At 53.6% G+C, this 20,851-nt stretch overlaps 1 protein-coding gene across 1 annotated transcript in view; it reads left to right on the top strand.

Annotated features, from left to right (window-relative positions):
- Positions 1–18,226, top strand: part of psmb8a (proteasome 20S subunit beta 8A) — a 361,129-nt gene extending 342,903 nt beyond the window's left edge. The window contains exon 6 of the mRNA XM_068009339.1: positions 17,987–18,226. Coding sequence (XP_067865440.1) covers positions 17,987–18,075 — 89 coding nt within the window. The 3' untranslated portion in view covers positions 18,076–18,226. The remainder of the gene's footprint in view (positions 1–17,986) is intronic.
- The last annotated feature ends 2,625 nt before the right edge of the window (positions 18,227–20,851 follow it).

The raw sequence follows: 20,851 nt of genomic DNA, 5'->3' as shown, positions 1-20,851 counted from the left end.
CCCCATCACCCTTTTTCCTCTCTCTGAAAGAGCTCTCTCCTCACTCCCATTCCCCATGACCCTGTCCTCTCTCTGAAAGAGCTCTCCCCTCACTCCCATTCCCCTTCATATTGTGCCTCTCTCTGAAAGAGCTCTCCCCTCAATCCCAGTCCCCATCACCCTGTGTCCTCTCTCTGAAAGAGCTCTCCCCTCACTCCCAATCTGCATGACCCTGTGTCCTCTCTCTGAAAGAGCTCTCCTCTCACTCCCGTTCCCCGTCACCCTGTGTCCTCCCTCTGAAAGAGCTCTCCCCTCTCTCCCATTCCCCATCGCCCTGTGTCCTGTCTCTGAAAGAGGTCTCCACTCACTCCCATTCCCCGTCACCCTGCGTCCACTCTCTGAAAGAGCTTTCCCCTCACTCCCATTCCCGTCACCCTATGTCCTCTCTCTGAAAGAGCTCTCCTCTCACTCCCATTCCCCATCACCCTGTGTCCTCTCTCTGAAAGAGCTCTCCCCTCACTCCCATTCCCGTCACACTGTGTCCTCTTTCTGAAAGAGCTCTCCCCTCATTCCCATTCCCCATCACACTGTGTCCTCTCTCTGAAAGAGCTCTCCCCTCACTCCCATTCCCCATCACCCTGTGTCCGCTCTCTGAACGAGTACTCCTCTCAGTCCCATTCCCCGTCAACCTGTGTCCTCTCCCTGAAAGAACTCTCCACTCACTCCAATTCCCCATCACCCTGTGTCCTCTCTCTGAAAGAGCTCTCCCCTCACTCCCATTCCCCATCACCCTGTGTCCTCTCTCTGAACGAGCTCTCCCCTCACTCCGATTCCCCATCACCCTGTGTCCTCTCTCTGAAAGAGCTCTCCTCTCACTCCCATTCCCCATCACCCTGTGTCCTCTCTGAAAGAGCTCTCCCCTCACTCCCATTCCCCATCACCCTGTGTTCTCTCTCTGAAAGAGCTCTCCCCTCACTCCCATTCCCCATCACCGTGTGTCCTCTCTCTGAAAGAGCTCTCCTCTCACTCCCATTCCCCATCACCGTGTGTCCTCTCTCTGAAAGAGCTCTCCCCTCACTCCCATTCCCCATCGCCCTGTGTCCTCTCTCTGAAAGAGCTCTCCTCTCACTCCCATTCCGCATCACACTGTGTCCTCTCTCTGAAAGAGCTCTCCCCTCACTCCCATTCCCCATCACCATGTGTCCTCTCTCTGAATGAGTTCTCCTCTCACTCCCATTCCCCATCACCCTGTGTCCTCTCTCTGAGCGAGTTCTCCGCTCACTCCAATTCCCCATCACCCTGTGTCCTCTCTCTGAAAAAGCTGTCCTCTCACTCCCATTGCCCATCACCCTATGTCCTCTCTCTGAAAGAGCAGTCCCCTCACTCCCATTCCACATCAGCTGTGTCCTCTCTCTGAAAGAGCTCTCCCCTCACTCCCATTCCCCATCACCCTGTCTCCTCTCTCTGAAAGAGCTCTCCTCTCACTCCCATTGCCCATCACCCTATGTCCTCTGTCTGAAAGAGCTCTCCTCTCACTCCCATTCCCCATCACCCTGTGTCCTCTCTCTGAAAGAGCTCTCCCCTCACTCCCATTCCCCATCACCCTGTGTCCTCTCTCTGAAAGAGCTCTACTCTCACTCCCATTCCCCATCACCCTGTGTCCTCTCTCTGAAAGAGTTCTCCCCTCACTTCCATTCCCCGTCACCCTGTGTTCTCTCTCGGACAGAGCTCTCCCCTCACTCCCATGTCGCATCACCCTGTGTCCACTCTCTGAAAGAGCTCTCCTCTCACTCCCAGTCCCTATCACCCTGTGTCCTCTCTCTGAAAGAGCTCTCCCCTCACTCCCATTCCCCATCACCCTGTGTCTTCTCTCTGATTGACCTCACCTCTCACTTCCATTCCCGATCACCCTGTGTTCTCTCTCTGTGAAAGAGCAGTCCCCTCACTCCCATTCCACATCACCCTGTGTCCTCTCTCTGAAAGAGCTCTCCCCTCACTCTCATTCCCCATCACCCTGTGTCCTCTCTCTGAAAGAGCTCTCCCCTCTCTCCCATTCCACATCACCCTGTGTCCTCTCTCTGAAAGAGCTCTCCCCTCACTCCCATTCCACATCACCCTGTGTCCTCTCTCTGAAAGAGCTCTCCTCTCACTCCCATTCCCCGTCACCCTGTGTCCTCTCTCTGAAAGAGCTCTCCCCTCACTCCCATTCCACATCACCCTGTGTCCTCTCTCTGAAAGAGCTGTCCCCTCACTCTCATTCCCCATCACCCTGTGTCCTCTCTCTGAAAGAGCTCTCCCTTCACTCCCATTCCTCATCACACAGTGTCCTCTCTCTGAAAGAGCTCTCCCCTCAATCCCATTCCCCGTCACCCTGTGTCCTCTCTCTGAAAGAGCTCTCCCCTCACTCTCATTCCCCTTTATATTGTGTCCTCTCTCTGAAAGAGCTCTCCTCTCACTCCCATTACCCATCACCCTGTGTCCTCTCTGAAAGATCTCTCCCCTCACTCCCATTCCCCTTCATATTGTATCCTCTCTCTGAAAGAGCTCTCCCCTAACTCCCATTCCCCATCACCCTGTGTCCACTCTCTGAAAGAGCTCCCCTCTCACTCCCATTCCCCATCACACTGTGTCCTCTCTCTGAAAGAGCTCTCCCCTCACTCCCATTCCCCATCACCCTGTGTCCTCTCTCTGAAAGAGCTCTCCCCTCACTCCCATTCCCCATCACCCTGTGTCCTCTCTCTGAAAGAGCTCTCCTCTCACTCCCATTCCCCATCACCCTGTGTCCTCTCTCTGAAAGAGCTCTCCCCTCACTCCCATTCCCCATCACCCTGTGTCCTCTCTCTGAAAGAGCTCTCCTCTCACTCCCATTGCCCATCACCCTGTGTCCTCTCTCTGAAAGAGCTCTCCCCGCACTCCCATTCCCCATCACGCTGTGTCCTCTCTGAAAGAGCTCTCCCCTCACTCCCATTCCCCATCACCCTGTGTCCACTCTCTGAAAGAGCTCTCCTCTCACTCCCAGTCCCTATCACCCTCTATCCTCTCTCTGAAAGAGCTCTCCCCTCACTCCCATTCCCGTCACACTGTGTCCTCTTTCTGAAAGAGCTCTCCCCTCATTCCCATTCCCCATCACACTGTCTCCTCTCTCTGAAAGAGCTCTCCCCTCACTCCCATTCCTCATCACACAGTGTCCTCTCTCTGAAAGAGCTCTCCCCTCAATCCCATTCCCCGTCACCCTGTGTCCTCTCTGAAAGAGCTCCCCTCTCACTCCCATTCCCCATCACACTGTGTCCTCTCGCTGAAAGAGCTCTCCCCTCACTCTCATTCCCCTTCATATTGTGTCCTCTCTCTGAAAGAGCTCTCCTCTCACTCCCATTGCCCATCACCCTGTGTCCTCTCTGAAAGAGCTCCCCTCTCACTCCCATTCCCCATCACACTGTGTCCTCTCTCTGAAAGAGCTCTCCCCTCACTCCCATTCCCCATCACCCTGTGTCCTCTCTCTGAAAGAGCTCTCCCCTCACTCCCATTCCCCATCACCCTGTGTCCTCTCTCTGAAAGAGCTCTCCTCTCACTCCCATTCCCCATCACCCTGTGTCCTCTCTCTGAAAGAGCTCTCCCCTCACTCCCATTCCCCATCACCCTGTGTCCTCTCTCTGAAAGAGCTCTCCCCTCACTCCCATTCCCCATCACGCTGTGTCCTCTCTGAAAGAGCTCTCCCCTCACTCCCATTCCCCATCACCCTGTGTCCACTCTCTGAAAGATCTCACCGCTCACTCCCATTCCCCATCACCCTGTGTCCACTCTCTGAAAGAGCTCTCCTCTCACTCCCAGTCCCTATCACCCTCTGTCCTCTCTCTGAAAGAGCTCTCCCCTCACTCCCATTCCCCATCACCCTGTGTTCTCTCTCTGAAAGAGCGCTCCCCTCACTCCCATTCCCCATCACCGTGTGTCATCTCTGAAAGAGCTCTCCTCTCACTCCCATTCCCCATCACCCTGTGTTCTCTCTCTGAAAGAGCGCTCCCCTCACTCCCATTCCCCATCACCGTGTGTCATCTCTGAAAGAGCTCTCCTCTCAGTCCCATTCCCCATCACCCTGTGTCCTCTGTCGGAAAGAGCTCTCCGCTCACTCCCATTCCCCATCACCCTGTGTCCTCTCTCTGAAAGAGCTGTCCTCTCACTCCCATTGCCCATCACCCTATGTCCTCTCTCTGAAAGAGCAGTCCCCTCACTCCCATTCCACATCACCCTGTGTCCTCTCTCTGAAAGAGCTCTCCCCTCACTCCCATTCCCCATCACCCTGTGTCCTCTCTCTGAAAGAGCTCTACTCTCACTCCCATTCCCCATCACCCTGTATCCTCTCTCTGAAAGAGTTCTCCCCTCACTTCCATTCCCCGTCACCCTGTGTTCTCTCTCGTACAGAGCTCTCCCCTCACTCCCATGCCGCATCACCCTGTGTCCACTCTCTGAAAGAGCTCTCCGCTCACTCCCAGTCCCTATCACCCTGTGTCCTCTCTCTGAAAGAGCTCTCCCCTCACTCCCATTCCCCATCACCCTGTGTCCTCTCTCTGATTGACCTCACCTCTCACTTCCATTCCCGATCACCCTGTGTTCTCTCTCTGTGAAAGAGCAGTCCCCTCACTCCCATTCCACATCACCCTGTGTCCTCTCTCTGAAAGAGCTCTCCCTTCACTCCCATTCCCCATCACCCTGTGTCCTCTCTCTGATTGACCTCACCTCTCACTTCCATTCCCGATCACCCTGTGTTCTCTCTCTGTGAAAGAGCAGTCCCCTCACTCTCATTCCCCATCACCCTGTGTCCTCTCTCTGAAAGAGCTCTCCCTTCACTCCCATTCCTCATCACACAGTGTCCTCTCTCTGAAAGAGCTCTCCCCTCAATCCCATTCCCCGTCACCCTGTGTCCTCTCTCTGAAAGAGCTCTCCCCTCACTCTCATTCCCCTTCATATTGTGTCCTCTCTCTGAAAGAGCTCTCCTCTCACTCCCATTGCCCATCACCCTGTGTCCTCTCTGAAAGAGCTCTCCCCTCACTCCAATTCCCCTTCATATTGTATCCTCTCTCTTAAAGAGCTCTCCCCTAACTCCCATTCCCCATCACCCTGTGTCCACTCTCTGAAAGAGCTCCCCTCTCACTCCCATTCCCCATCACACTGTGTCCTCTCTCTGAAAGAGCTCTCCCCTCACTCCCATTCCCCATCACCCTGTGTCCTCTCTCTGAAAGAGCTCTCCCCTCACTCCCATTCCCCATCACCCTGTGTCCTCTCTCTGAAAGAGCTCTCCTCTCACTCCCATTCCCCATCACCCTGTGTCCTCTCTCTGAAAGAGCTCTCCTCTCACTCCCATTGCCCATCACCCTGTGTCCTCTCTCTGAAAGAGCTCTCCCCTCACTCCCATTCCCCATCACGCTGTGTCCTCTCTGAAAGAGCTCTCCCCTCACTCCCATTCCCCATCACCCTGTGTCCACTCTCGGAAAGAGCTCTCCTCTCACTCCCAGTCCCTATCACCCTCTATCCTCTCTCTGAAAGAGCTCTCCCCTCACTCCCATTCCCGTCACACTGTGTCCTCTTTCTGAAAGAGCTCTCCCCTCATTCCCATTCCCCATCACACTGTCTCCTCTCTCTGAAAGAGCTCTCCCCTCACTCCCATTCCCCATCACCCTGTGTCCGCTCTCTGAACGAGTACTCCTCTCAGTCCCATTCCCCGTCAACCTGTGTCCTCTCCCTGAAAGAGCTCTCCACTCACTCCAATTCCCCATCACCCTGTGTCCTCTCTCTGAAAGAGCTCTCCCCTCACTCCCATTCCCCATCACCCTGTGTCCTCTCTCTGAACGAGCTCTCCCCTCACTCCCATTCCCCATCACCCTGTGTCCTCTCTCTGAAAGAGCTCTCCCCTCACTACCATTCCCCATCACCGTGTGTCATCTCTGAAAGAGCTCTCCTCTCACTCCCATTCCCCATCACACTGTGTCCTCTCTCTGAGAGAGTTCTCCGCTCACTCCCATTCCCCATCACCCTGTGTCCTCTGTCGGAAAGAGCTCTCCCCTCACTCCAATTCCCCATCACCCTGTGTTCTCTCTCTGAAAGAGCTGTCCTCTCACTCCCATTGCCCATCACCCTATGTCCTCTCTCTGAAAGAGCTCTCCCCTCACTCCCATTCCCCATCCCCCTGTGTCCTCTCTCTGAAAGAGCTCTCCCCTCACTCTCATTCCCCATCACCCTGTGTCCTCTCTCTGAAAGAGCTCTCCCTTCACTCCCATTCCTCATCACACAGTGTCCTCTCTCTGAAAGAGCTCTCCCCTCAATCCCATTCCCCGTCACCCTGTGTCCTCTCTCTGAAAGAGCTCTCCCCTCACTCTCATTCCCCTTCATATTGTGTCCTCTCTCTGAAAGAGCTCTCCTCTCACTCCCATTGCCCATCACCCTGTGTCCTCTCTGAAAGAGCTCTCCCCTCACTCCAATTCCCCTTCATATTGTATCCTCTCTCTTAAAGAGCTCTCCCCTAACTCCCATTCCCCATCACCCTGTGTCCACTCTCTGAAAGAGCTCCCCTCTCACTCCCATTCCCCATCACCCTGTGTCCTCTCTCTGAAAGAGCTCTCCTCTCACTCCCATTCCCCATCACCCTGTGTCCTCTCTCTGAAAGAGCTCTCCTCTCACTCCCATTCCCCATCACCCTGTGTCCTCTCTCTGAAAGAGCTCTCCCCTCACTCCCATTCCCCATCACCCTGTGTCCTCTCTCTGAAAGAGCTCTCCTCTCACTCCCATTGCCCATCACCCTGTGTCCTCTCTCTGAAAGAGCTCTCCCCTCACTCCCATTCCCCATCACGCTGTGTCCTCTCTGAAAGAGCTCTCCCCTCACTCCCATTCCCCATCACCCTGTGTCCACTCTCTGAAAGAGCTCTCCTCTCACTCCCAGTCCCTATCACCCTCTATCCTCTCTCTGAAAGAGCTCTCCCCTCACTCCCATTCCCGTCACGCTGTGTCCTCTTTCTGAAAGAGCTCTCCCCTCATTCCCATTCCCCATCACACTGTCTCCTCTCTCTGAAAGAGCTCTCCCCTCACTCCCATTCCCCATCACCCTGTGTCCGCTCTCTGAACGAGTACTCCTCTCAGTCCCATTCCCCGTCAACCTGTGTCCTCTCCCTGAAAGAGCTCTCCACTCACTCCAATTCCCCATCACCCTGTGTCCTCTCTCTGAAAGAGCTCTCCCCTCACTCCCATTCCCCATCACCCTGTGTCCTCTCTCTGAACGAGCTCTCCCCTCACTCCCATTCCCCATCACCCTGTGTCCTCTCTCTGAAAGAGCTCTCCTCTCACTCCCATTCCCCATCACCCTGTGTCCTCTCTGAAAGAGCTCTCCCCTCACTCCCATTCCCCATCACCCTGTGTTCTCTCTCTGAAAGAGCTCTCCCCTCACTACCATTCCCCATCACCGTGTGTCATCTCTGAAAGAGCTCTCCTCTCACTCCCATTCCCCATCACACTGTGTCCTCTCTCTGAGCGAGTTCTCCGCTCACTCCCATTCCCCATCACCCTGTGTCCTCTGTCGGAAAGAGCTCTCCCCTCACTCCAATTCCCCATCACCCTGTGTTCTCTCTCTGAAAGAGCTCTCCCCTCACTCCCATTGCCCATCACCCTATGTCCTCTCTCTGAAAGAGCAGTCCCCTCACTCCCATTCCCCATCACCCTGTGTCCTCTCTCTGAAAGAGCTCTCCCCTCACTCCCATTCCCCATCACCCTGTGTCCTCTCTCTGAAAGAGCTCCACTCTCACTCCCATTCCCCATCACCCTGTGTCCTCTCTCTGAAAGAGTTCTCCCCTCACTTCCATTCCCCGTCACCCTGTGTTCTCTCTCGGACAGAGCTCTCCCCTCACTCCCATGCCGCATCACCCTGTGTCCACTCTCTGAAAGAGCTCTCCGCTCACTCCCTGTCCCTATCACCCTGTGTCCTCTCTCTGAAAGAGCTCTCCCCTCACTCCCATTCCCCGTCACCCTGTGTCCTCTCTCTGATTGAGTTCTCCTCTCACTCCCATTCCCCATCACCCTGTGTCCTCTCTCTGAGCGAGTTCTCCGCTCACTCCCATTCCCCATCACCCTGTGTCCTCTGTCGGAAAGAGCTCTCCCCTCACTCCAATTCCCCATCACCCTGTGTCCTCTCTCTGAAAGAGCTGTCCTCTCACTCCCATTGCCCATCACCCTATGTCCTCTCTCTGAAAGAGCAGTCCCCTCACTCCCATTCCACATCACCCGGTGTCCTCTCTCTGAAAGAGCTCTCCCCTCACTCCCATTCCCCATCACCCTGTGTCCTCTCTCTGAAAGAGCTCTACTCTCACTCCCATTCCCCATCACCCTGTGTCCTCTCTCTGAAAGAGTTCTCCCCTCACTTCCATTCCCCGTCACCCTGTGTTCTCTCTCGGACAGAGCTCTCCCCTCACTCCCATGCCGCATCACCCTGTGTCCACTCTCTGAAAGAGCTCTCCGCTCACTCCCAGTCCCTATCACCCTGTGTCCTCTCTCTGAAAGAGCTCTCCCCTCACTCCCATTCCCTATCACCCTGTGTCCTCTCTCTGAAAGAGCTCTCCCCTCAATCCCATTCCCCGTCACCCTGTGTCCTCTCTCTGAAAGAGCTCTCCCCTCACTCTCATTCCCCTTCATATTGTGTCCTCTCTCTGAAAGAGCTCTCCTCTCACTCCCATTGCCCATCACCCTGTGTCCTCTCTGAAAGAGCTCTCCCCTCACTCCAATTCCCCTTCATATTGTATCCTCTCTCTTAAAGAGCTCTCCCCTAACTCCCATTCCCCATCACCCTGTGTCCACTCTCTGAAAGAGCTCCCCTCTCACTCCCATTCCCCATCACACTGTGTCCTCTCTCTGAAAGAGCTCTCCCCTCACTCCCATTCCCCATCACCCTGTGTCCTCTCTCTGAAAGAGCTCTCCCCTCACTCCCATTCCCCATCACCCTGTGTCCTCTCTCTGAAAGAGCTCTCCTCTCACTCCCATTCCCCATCACCCTGTGTCCTCTCTCTGAAAGAGCACTCCCCTCACTCCCATTCCCCATCACCCTGTGTCCTCTCTCTGAAAGAGCTCTCCTCTCACTCCCATTGCCCATCACCCTGTGTCCTCTCTCTGAAAGAGCTCTCCCCTCACTCCCATTCCCCATCACGCTGTGTCCTCTCTGAAAGAGCTCTCCCCTCACTCCCATTCCCCATCACCCTGTGTCCACTCTCTGAAAGAGCTCTCCTCTCACTCCCAGTCCCTATCACCCTCTATCCTCTCTCTGAAAGAGCTCTCCCCTCACTCCCATTCCCGTCACACTGTGTCCTCTTTCTGAAAGAGCTCTCCCCTCATTCCTATTCCCCATCACACTGTCTCCTCTCTCTGAAAGAGCTCTCCCCTCACTCCCATTCCCCATCACCCTGTGTCCGCTCTCTGAACGAGTACTCCTCTCAGTCCCATTCCCCGTCAACCTGTGTCCTCTCCCTGAAAGAGCTCTCCACTCACTCCAATTCCCCATCACCCTGTGTCCTCTCTCTGAAAGAGCTCTCCCCTCACTCCCATTCCCCATCACCCTGTGTCCTCTCTCTGAACGAGCTCTCCCCTCACTCCCATTCCCCATCACCCTGTGTCCTCTCTCTGAAAGAGCTCTCCTCTCACTCCCATTCCCCATCACCCTGTGTCCTCTCTGAAAGAGCTCTCCCCTCACTCCCATTCCCCATCACCCTGTGTCCTCTCTCTGAAAGCTCTCCCCTCACTCCCATTCCCCATCACCCTGTGTCCTCTCTCTGATTGACCTCACCTCTCACTTCCATTCCCGATCACCCTGTGTTCTCTCTCTGAAAGAGCTCTCCCCTCACTCTCATTCCCCATCACCCTGTGTCCTCTCTCTGAAAGAGCTCTCCCTTCACTCCCATTCCTCATCACACAGTGTCATCTCTCTGAAAGAGCTCTCCCCTCAATCCCATTCCCCGTCACCCTGTGTCCTCTCTCTGAAAGAGCTCTCCCCTCACTCTCATTCCCCTTCATATTGTGTCCTCTCTCTGAAAGAGCTCTCCTCTCACTCCCATTGCCCATCACCCTCTGTCCTCTCTGAAAGAGCTCTCCCCTCACTCCCATTCCCCTTCATATTGTATCCTCTCTCTGAAAGAGCTCTCCCCTAACTCCCATTCCCCATCACCCTGTGTCCACTCTCTGAAAGAGCTCCCCTCTCACTCCCATTCCCCATCACCCTGTGTCCTCTCTCTGAAAGAGCTCTCCCCTCACTCCCATTCCCCATCACCCTGTGTCCTCTCTCTGAAAGAGCTCTCCTCTCACTCCCATTCCCCATCATCCTGTGTCCTCTCTCTGAAAGAGCTCTCCCCTCACTCCCATTCCCCATCACCCTGTGTCCTCTCTCTGAAAGAGCTCTCCTCTCACTCCCATTCCCCATCACGCTGTGTCCTCTCTGGAAGAGCTCTCCCCTCACTCCCATTCCCCATCACCCTGTGTCCACTCTCTGAAAGAGCTCTCCTCTCACTCCCAGTCCCTATCACCCTCTGTCCTCTCTCTGAAAGAGCTCTCCCCTCACTCCCATTCCCCATCACACTTTGTTCTCTCTCTGAAAGAGCTCTCCTCTCACTCCATTTCTCCGTCACCCTGTTTCCTCTCTCTGAAAGATCTCACCGCTCACTCCCATTCCCCATCACCCTGTGTCCTCTCTCTGAAAGAGCTCTCCCCTCACTCCCATTCCCCATCACCCTGTGTCCTCTGTGAAAGAGCTCTCCCCTCACTCCCCTTCCCCATCACCCTGTGTCCTCTCTGAAAGAGCTCTCCCCTCACTCCCATTCCCCATCACCCTGTGTCCTCTCTCTGAAAGAGCTCTCCCCTCACGCCCATTCCCCATCACCCAGTGACCTCTCTCTAAACGAGCTCTCCCCTCACTCCCATTCCCCATCACCCAGTGACCTCTCTCTAAACAAGCTCTCCCCTCACTCCCTTTCCTCATCACTCTGTGCCCTCTCTCTGAAAGAGCTCTCCTCTCACTCCCATTCCCCATCACCCTGTGTTCTCTCTCTGAAAGAGCTCTCCCCTCACTCCCATTCCCCATCACGCTGTGTCCTCTCTGAAAGAGCTCTCCCCTCACTCCCATTCCCCATCACCCTTTGTCCACTCTCTGAAAGAGCTCTCCTCTCACTCCCATTCCCGATCACCCTGTGTCCTCTCTCTGAAAGAGCTCTCCCCTCACTCCCATTCCCCATCACCCTTTGTCCTCTCTCTGAAAGAGCTCTCCTCTCACTCCATTTCTCCGTCACCCTGTTTCCTCTCTCTGAAAGATCTCACCGCTCACTCCCATTCCCCATCACCCTGTGTCCTCTCTCTGAAAGAGCTCTCCCCTCACTCCCATTCCCCATCACCCTGTGTCCTCTGTGTAAGAGCTCTCCCCTCACTCCCATTCCCCATCACCCTGTGTCATCTCTGAAAGAGCTCTCCCCTCACTCCCATTCCCCATCACCCTGTGTCCTCTCTCTGAAAGAGCTCTCCCCTCACTCCCATTCCCCATCACCCAGTGACCTCTCTCTAAACGAGCTCTCCCCTCACTCCCATTCCCCATCACCCTGTGTCCTCTCTGAAAGAGCTCTCCCCTCACTCCCATTCCCCATCACCCTGTGTCCTCTCTGAAAGAGCTCTCCCCTCACTCCCATTCCCCATCACCCTGTGTCCTCTCTCTGAAAGAGCTCTCCCCTCCCTCCCATTCCCCATCACCCAGTGAACTCTCTCTGAACGTGCTCTCCCCTCACTCCCATTCTTCATCACCCTGTGCCCTCTCTCTGAAAGAGCTCTCCTCTCACTCCCATTCCCCGTCAACCTGTGCCCTCTCTCTGAAAGAGCTGTCCCCTCACTCCCATTAACCACACCCTGTGTCCTCTCTCTGAAAGAGCTCTCCCCTCACTCCCATTCCCCATCACCCTGTCTCCTCTCTCTGAAAGAGCTGTCCCCTCACTCCCATTCCCCATCACCCTGTTTCCTCTCTCTGAAAGATCTCACCGCTCACTCCCATTCCCCATCACCCTGTGTCCTCTCTCTGAAAGAGCTCTCCCATCACTCCCATTCTCCATCACCCTGTATCCTTTCTCTGAAAGAGCTCTCCCCTCACTCCCATTCCCCATTTCCCTGTGTCCTCTCTCTGAAAGAGCTCTCCCCTCACTCCCATTCCCCATCACCCTGTGTCCTCTTTCTGAAAGAGCTCTCCCCTCACTCCCATTCCCCATCTCCCTGTGTACTCTCTCGAATAGAGCTCTCCCCTCACTCCCATTCCCCATCATCCTGTGTCCACTCTCTGAAAGAGCTCTCCTCTCACTCCCATTCCCGTCACCCTATGTCCTCTCTCTGAAAGAGCTCTCCCCTCACTGCTCTCCCCTCACTCCCATTCCCGTCACCCTATGTCCTCTCTCTGAAAGAGCTCTCCCCTCACTCCCATTCCCCATCTCCCTGTGTCCTCTTTCTGAAAGAGCTCTCCCCTCACTCCCATTCCCCATCTCCCTGTGTCCTCTCTCGAAAAGAGCTGTCTCCTCACTCCCATTCCCCATCACCCTGTGTCCTCTCTCTGAAAGAGCTCTTCCCTCACTCCCATTCCCCATCACCCTGTGTCCTCTCTCTGAAAGAGCTCTCCCCTTGCTCCCATTCCCCGTCGCCCTGTGTCCACTCTCTGAAAGAGCTCTCCCCTCACTCCCATTCCTCATCACTCTGTGTCCACTCTCTGAAAGAGCTCTCCCCTCACTCCCATTCCCCATCACCCTCTGTCCGCTCTCTGAAAGAGCTCTCCCCTCACTCCCATTCCCCCTCACCCTGTGTCCTCTCTCTGAAAGAGCTCTTCCCCACTCCCATTTCCCATTACTCTGTGTCCTCTCTCTGAAAGAGCTCTCCCCTCACACCCATTCCACATCACCCTGTGTCCTCTCTCTGAAAGTCCTCTCCCCTCACTCCCATTCCCCGTATCCCTGTGTCCTCTCTCTGAAAGTGCTCTCCCCCACTCCCATTTCCCATCACTCTGTGTCCTCTCTCTGAAAGAGCTCTCCCCTCACTCCCATTCCACATCACCCTGTGTCCTCTCTCTGAAAGAGCTCTCCCCCACTCCCATTTCCCATCACTCTGTGTCCTCTCTCTGAAAGAGCTCTCCCCTCACTCCCATTCCACATCACCCTGTGTCCTCTCTCTGAAAGAGCTCTCCTCTCTCTCCCATTCCCCATCACCCAGTGAACTCTCTCTGAACGTGCTCTCCCCTCACTCCCATTCTTCATCACCCTGTGCTCTCTCTCTGAAAGAGCTCTCCTCTCACTCCCATTCCCCGTCAACCTGTGCCCTCTCTCTGAAAGAGCTGTCCCCTCACTCCCATTAACCACACCCTGTGTCCTCTCTCTGAAAGAGCTCTCCCCTCACTCCCATTCCCCATCACCCTGTCTCCTCTCTCTGAAAGAGCTGTCCCCTCACTCCCATTCCCCATCACCCTGTTTCCTCTCTCTGAAAGATCTCACCGCTCACTCCCATTCCCCATCACCCTGTGTCCTCTCTCTGAAAGAGCTCTCCCATCACTCCCATTCTCCATCACCCTGTATCCTTTCTCTGAAAGAGCTCTCCCCTCACTCCCATTCCCCATTTCCCTGTGTCCTCTCTCTGAAAGAGCTCTCCCCTCACTCCCATTCCCCATCACCCTGTGTCCTCTTTCTGAAAGAGCTCTCCCCTCACTCCCATTCCCCATCTCCCTGTGTCCTCTCTCGAATAGAGCTCTCCCCTCACTCCCATTCCCCATCACCCTGTGTCCACTCTCTGAAAGAGCTCTCCCCTCACTCCCATTCCCGTCACCCTATGTCCTCTCTCTGAAAGAGCTCTCCCCTCACTGCTCTCCCCTCACTCCCATTCCCGTCACCCTATGTCCTCTCTCTGAAAGAGCTCTCCCCTCACTCCCATTCCCCATCTCCCTGTGTCCTCTTTCTGAAAGAGCTCTCCCCTCACTCCCATTCCCCATCTCCCTGTGTCCTCTCTCGAAAAGAGCTGTCTCCTCACTCCCATTCCCCATCACCCTGTGTCCTCTCTCTGAAAGAGCTCTTCCCTCACTCCCATTCCCCATCACCCTGTGTCCTCTCTCTGAAAGAGCTCTCCCCTTGCTCCCATTCCCCGTCGCCCTGTGTCCACTCTCTGAAAGAGCTCTCCCCTCACTCCCATTCCTCATCACTCTGTGTCCACTCTCTGAAAGAGCTCTCCCCTCACTCCCATTCCCCATCACCCTCTGTCCGCTCTCTGAAAGAGCTCTCCCCTCACTCCCATTCCCCCTCACCCTGTGTCCTCTCTCTGAAAGAGCTCTTCCCCACTCCCATTTCCCATTACTCTGTGTCCTCTCTCTGAAAGAGCTCTCCCCTCACACCCATTCCACATCACCCTGTGTCCTCTCTCTGAAAGTCCTCTCCCCTCACTCCCATTCCCCGTATCCCTGTGTCCTCTCTCTGAAAGTGCTCTCCCCCACTCCCATTTCCCATCACTCTGTGTCCTCTCTCTGAAAGAGCTCTCCCCTCACTCCCATTCCACATCACCCTGTGTCCTCTCTCTGAAAGAGCTCTCCCCCACTCCCATTTCCCATCACTCTGTGTCCTCTCTCTGAAAGAGCTCTCCCCTCACTCCCATTCCACATCACCCTGTGTCCTCTCTCTGAAAGAGCTCTCCTCTCTGTCCCATTCCCCGTCACCCTGTGTCCTCTCTCTGAAAGAGCTCTCCCCTCTCTCCCATTTCCCATCACCCTGTGTCCTATCTCTGAAAGAACTCTCCTCTCACTCCCATTCATCATCACCCTGTGTCCTCTCTTTGTAAGAGCTCTCCCCTCACTCCCATTTCCCGTCACCCTGTGTCCACTCTCTGAAAGAGCTCTCCCCTCACTCCCATTCCCGTCACCCTATGTCCTCTCTCTGAAAGAGCTCTCCCCTCACTCCCATTCCCCATCTCCCTGTGTCCTCTCTCTGAAAGAGCTCTGCCTTCACTCCCATTCCCCATCACCCTGTGTCCTCTCTCTGAAAGAGCTCTCCCCTCACTCCCATTCCCCATCTCCCTGTGTCCTCTCTCGGAAAGAGCTGTCTCCTCACTCCCATTCCCCATCACCCTGTGTCCTCTCTCTGAAAGAGCTCTCCCCTCACTCCCATTCCCGTCACCCTATGTCCTCTCTCTGAAAGAGCTCTCCCCTCACTCCCATTCCCCATCTCCCTGTGTCCTCTTTCTGAAAGAGCTCTCCCCTCACTCCCATTCCCCATCTCCCTGTGTCCTCTCTCGAAAAGAGCTGTCTCCTCACTCCCATTCCCCATCACCCTGTGTCCTCTCTCTGAAAGAGCTCTCCCCTCACTCCCATTCCCCGTCACTATGTGTCCTCTCTCTGAAAGAGCTCTCCCCTCACTCCCATTCCTCATCACTCTGTGTCCACTCTCTGAAAGAGCTCTCCCCTCACTCCCATTCCCCATCACCCTGTGTCGTCTCTCTGAAAGAGCTCTCCCCTCACTCCCATTTCCCATTACTCTGTGTCCTCTCTCTGAAAGAGCTCTCCCCTCACTCCCATTCCACATCACCCTGTGTCCTCTCTCTGAAAGACCTCTCCCCTCACTCCCATTCCCCGTCACCCTGTGTCCTCTCTCTGAAAGAGCTCTCCCCCACTCCCATTTCCCATCACTCTGTGTCCTCTCTCTGAAAGAGCTCTCCCCTCACTCCCATTCCCCATCACCCTGTGTCCTCTCTCTGAACGAGCTCTCCCCTCACTCCCAATCCCTGTCACCCTGTGTCCTCTCTCTGAAAGAGCTCTCCCCTCACTCCCATTCCCCTTCACACTGTGTCCTGTCTCTGAAAGAGCTCTCCCCTCACTCCCATTCCTCCTGACCCTGTGTCCTCTCTCTGAAAGAGCTCTCCTCTCTCTCCCATTCCCCATCACCCTGTGTCCTCTCTCTGAAAGAGCTCTCCCCTCACTCCCATTTCCCATCGCCCTGTGTCCTGTCTCTGAAAGAGCTCTCCTCTCACTCCCATTCCCCGTCACCCTGTGTCCACTCTCTGAAAGAGCTCTCCCCTCACTCCCATTCCCGTCACCCTATGTCCTCTCTCTGAAAGAGCTCTCCCCCACTCCCATTTCCCATCACTCTGTGTCCTCTCTCTGAAAGAGCTCTCCCCTCACTCCCATTCCCCATCACACTGTGTCCTCTCTCTGACCGAGCTCTCCCCTCACTCCCAATCCCTGTCACCCTGTGTCCACTCTCTGAAAGAGCTCTCCCCTCACTCCCATTCCCGTCACCCTATGTCCTCTCTCTGAAAGAGCTCTCCCCTCACTCCCATTCCCCATCTCCCTGTGTCCTCTTTCTGAAAGAGCTCTCCCCTCACTCCCATTCCCCATCTCCCTGTGTCTTCTCTCGAAAAGAGCTGTCTCCTCACTCCCATTCCCCATCACCCTGTGTCCTCTGTCTGAAAGAGCTCTCCCCTCACTCCCATTCCCCATCACCCTGTGTCCTCTCTCTGAAAGAGCTCTCCCCTCACTCCCATTCCCCGTCACTATGTGTCCACTCTCTGAAAGAGCTCTCCCCTCACTCCCATTCCCGTCACCCAATGTCCTCTCTCTGAAAGAGCTCTCCCCTCACTCCCATTCCCCATCTCCCTGTGTCCTCTTTCTGAAAGAGCTCTCCCCTCACTCCCATTCCCCATCTCCCTGTCTCCTCTCTCGAAAAGAGCTGTCTCCTCACTCCCATTCCCCATCACCCTGTGTCCTCTCTCTGAAAGAGCTCTCCCCTCACTCCCATTCCCCATCACCCTGTGTCCTCTCTCTGAAAGAGCTCTTCCCTCACTCCCATTCCCCGTCACTATGTGTCCACTCTCTGAAAGAGCTCTCCCCTCACTCCCATTCCCGTCACCCTATGTCCTCTCTCTGAAAGAGCTCTCCCCTCACTCCCATTCCCTATCTCCCTGTGTCTTCTTTCTGAAAGAGCTCTCCCCTCACTCCCATTCCCCATCTCCCTGTCTCCTCTCTCGAAAAGAGCTGTCTCCTCACTCCCATTCCCCATCTCCCTGTGTCCTCTCTCGAAAAGAGCTCTCCCCTCACTCCCATTCCCCATCACCTTGTGAATATGAAAAATATGTGTATCACACATATTTCCGATGCATTACATGTTGAGGGTCACACTCAGCTTCGTGTCAGATTGGTGGGAAGAAGCAGAAGAACACACAGTTTCCGAGCTGGGAATGAATTGGAGATAGAATTCCTGAACCTTCTTAACTAATCTCTGGAGGAACTCAGGCAGTGTTTACTTTACAACAGTCGGGCTTTGGGTCCTTAAATGAATGCAGACCTGTACTTTAGGAGAAAAATGCAAAGAACCAAAATTGACATGATTTGAAGGGGCAAAACTCCATTGGTTTTAGCTTGGTGGTCGGGGGCAGGGAGGAATTTTGTGGGAATATGCTGCTTTGAAGTCACCTTTAAATGGTACTGTGAATTCCACTGGAAGTAAGGGAGTGTGTTCGATGTGCTCTTGCTAAGGTGCAGTTATGCAGATGATGCGGTGAGGCCATGGTAACATCAGCAGCCCTAAATTCTGGCTTTCCTGTGCTAAGACCTGACAATCAACCGTTATATCATTATAAGAGCACAGCTCTGGAAAGGCTGTTAGAGAGCAGCTCTTAACTTGACTTTGGACCTTCATCGGAAAATTATATTTTTAGTTCTTGTATTTTTGAGGCTTCCAACATCATTTGGAAGACTGTTTGAAATTGTTTCTTTTGGGAATTACCCTAAAATATGCTGCAGGTTAAAGTAAGCATTTCCCTTCTGTTCATTGATAATCTTTGATTGTGACAGTGATCTTTCTAATCTTTACATTGCATATTAATCCATTGCTAACTGTACATTACATTCCAGTTTGTGACTTTTTCATGAAACTAAAATTTAATATTGTGAAGAATGAAATCTGTTGAGGAATAAGAGACAAACTTTCTCTGTTTTGTTTCCCAGTGTATCACATGCGAGAAAATGGGTGGATTAAAGTGTCACAGGAAGATGTTGGTGTCCTGCACCACAAGTACGCTGCAGAGGCAAAATGAGCCCTCGGAGGCAACTATTCAATCAAATCTAAACCAAGAGCAGCAACTGAATAGAGAGGGAGTGAAGCATGTGCAGTTTGTGATTCCCTAAAGTACTGCTGAATTTGTCAATTCAAAATGAAAAATAAATATAATGCTTCTGTAGACATTATTGAGTGTGCAATGGCTATTTTACTTACTTTGCAGTATGATGGTAACGTGTGTCTTTTTTGTTACTTTGTTACCTGTACATTATTGATATCAACTGGTCTTTCAGTGAAATAGAGGTAACACTTTGCATTTAGGAACCTGTAAGTTTGACCTGTAACATTTCAGATTAAAAATTAACCAAGTTAAAATTCTTCACAAAACATCACACAGAATGAGCAGAAAATGATACAAGTCAAACTGCTAAACAAAAATTCAAACAACCTACTGTTAGAATATCAAAATGCACAGCTCAAGACTGACATTAACCAGAGGCAGCACATCCACTGTTTAAAGATAGGCGTTGTCTGCTGGGGAAGCCTCTGAAAATATTGTCTATTTTTGGTCACATTCAATAGAAAACAATGACAGAGGTGGAACAGTGTCAAGCTCCAAAGAATATGTTGTGGCTTCAAATTCCATGTGTAAGAAGTCAGCCAGAAAGAAACCTAAAGCTGAAATGTTACAGAAGAGCTGATCAAACAAACAGAAATGTTACCAAGTCACCAGGAGTTTCTGAGTATCATTGTAGTTTCCGAAACATTCACACAACTGCTTAACCTGGTGCAAAAACGGTTAGCACCGCAGCCTCACAGCTCCAGTGACCCGGGTTCGATTCCGGGTACTGCCTGTGTGGAGTTTGCAAGTTCTCCCTGTGTTTCCGTGGGTTTCCTCCGGGTGCTCCGGTTTCCTCCCACATGCCAAAGACTTGCAGGTTGATAGGTAAATTGGCCACTAGCAATTGCCCCTAGTATAGGTAGGTGGTAGGGAAATATAGGGACAGGTGGGGATGTGGAAGGAATATGGAATTAGTGTAGGATTAGTATAAATGGGTCGTTGATGGCCGGCACAGACTCGGTGGGCCGAAGGGCCTGTTTCAGTGCTGTATCTCTAAACTAAACTAAAACTAAACTCAGCAGGTCTGGCAGCTTCCATGGAGAGAGAAACAGAGTTAACGTTTCAGCCTTTCATCAGAACTCTCACAGACCTGAAATGTTAACGATGGCCGGGATTTTACTGAGCTCCCGACGTCGGGCTCCATGGCGATAGGGGTTGGAAGATCGTTCTGGCAGTGGCCCACCATGGGGTCTGACGCTGGAGGTGCCGGGCTTGAACTTCCTGACGGCAACAAGGCTCTGTGACAGCAGCCCGACTGCTGGGCGATGGGACCCGGCTTTGAACATTTAAATTAAGCACATAAATAGATTTAAATAAAATTCACTCCAAGGATTTGCTGAACGGCGGCTGCCACTCACAAACCTTCACTTTCCCATCCAGGGAATGCAGGTGCCACAGTGGTGGGGAAGGGGGGAACTTTTGAATTTTAGTGCTGGGGTGTGTGGGGGTGGGGAAATGGGGTCAGCTTTGCCGTACTAGTGTAGGGGATAGTGGGAAGTGGTGACCTCTGCAGTTTGGTCAGTTTGGGGTGGGGGGGAGGTCAAATGTTGAATGTATGTGTTTTTGGTGGCGATTGGGCAAATATTGAATTTAACTCTTATTGGGCGTGGGAAAGGGGGAACAGATTTTTGATCGGTACAGTGTGGGGGGAGGTATAACTTTAAAAATGTAAATTAGCTTGCAGGGCTGCCTGCCTTTTAAAACCAGTGCCAGTGCCTGCGCCCAGGCAGCTGATGCCTGCTCCCCTCCATGTGATTGGAGGCTGGGGTAAAGGCCTGCTCAGGTTGGGAAAAAGAACCTGACCCGAACCTGACCGATCCACAGCGGATCCGAGCCCGACCCGGGATGAGTGCCTCCAAATTCACCCCGAGACTGACCCGGACTCGACCCGACCCGAGCCCAACCTGGCCTGAGTCCCTCCAATTTCGCCCCAAGCCCGGCCCGACCCGACCTGACCATCTCTTTACTTACCTTCCGACTGGGAAGCTCCATGAAGCTGCAGCGCATGTGTGATGACGTCATAGTGATGTCACTCGCTCACTGCGTAGACTCCGTTTCGTCCCGGGCTCCCGGCTGAGGTAAGTTTTACTTTTAATACATACCAGCAGAGCACCTACTGAGTGTGTCCGGCCCGACCCGACCCAAGCCGGATCCGGAAGAGGGGCCCGACCCGACCTGAACCCGACGCATGTCTTCGGGTCCCGTTGGGTTCGGGTCGGGTAGTGGGCCTTTAGAGTGGGTGGGGCAGCCTGACTGGCACATTATTATGGGCTGCTGCAAGGAAGATCGCGGCAACATGGCAGCTCATGCACGGGCCGCCGTTTCTTTCGCCTACTGCTGTTCCCGGTGGCAGCTGAATAAAATCTAGCCCGAAGTTTCTCTATCCGCTGATGCTGCCAGACCTGCTGAGTATTTCCAGTATCTGCAGTATTTTGCTTTTTCACTTCTCCTGGTGAGCCAGCTCGGAGTCAGCAGCCCGACCAGTTTGTGCCCTGAACATTTACTCATCTGCTGCACACTCAGTCTTTGTTACACCACTCCACTTGTTCCCAGCCTTGTTAATAATTTCTCCATGCACACTCACACAAATCCCCAAGCTCAGCTGCACAGTAAGTAATACAGATGGGAGCAAGAAGTTGCAAAGGGACTTAGACAGATTCAGTGAGTGGCAAAACTATGGCAGATAGAGTTT

This window comes from Heterodontus francisci, chromosome 29 (genome assembly GCF_036365525.1).
Source record: "Heterodontus francisci isolate sHetFra1 chromosome 29, sHetFra1.hap1, whole genome shotgun sequence".
In the NCBI taxonomy this organism is placed as follows: domain Eukaryota; kingdom Metazoa; phylum Chordata; class Chondrichthyes; order Heterodontiformes; family Heterodontidae; genus Heterodontus; species Heterodontus francisci.
The sequence above is the reverse complement of the archived record's forward strand: the minus strand, read 5'-3'. Positions and strand labels throughout refer to the sequence as shown.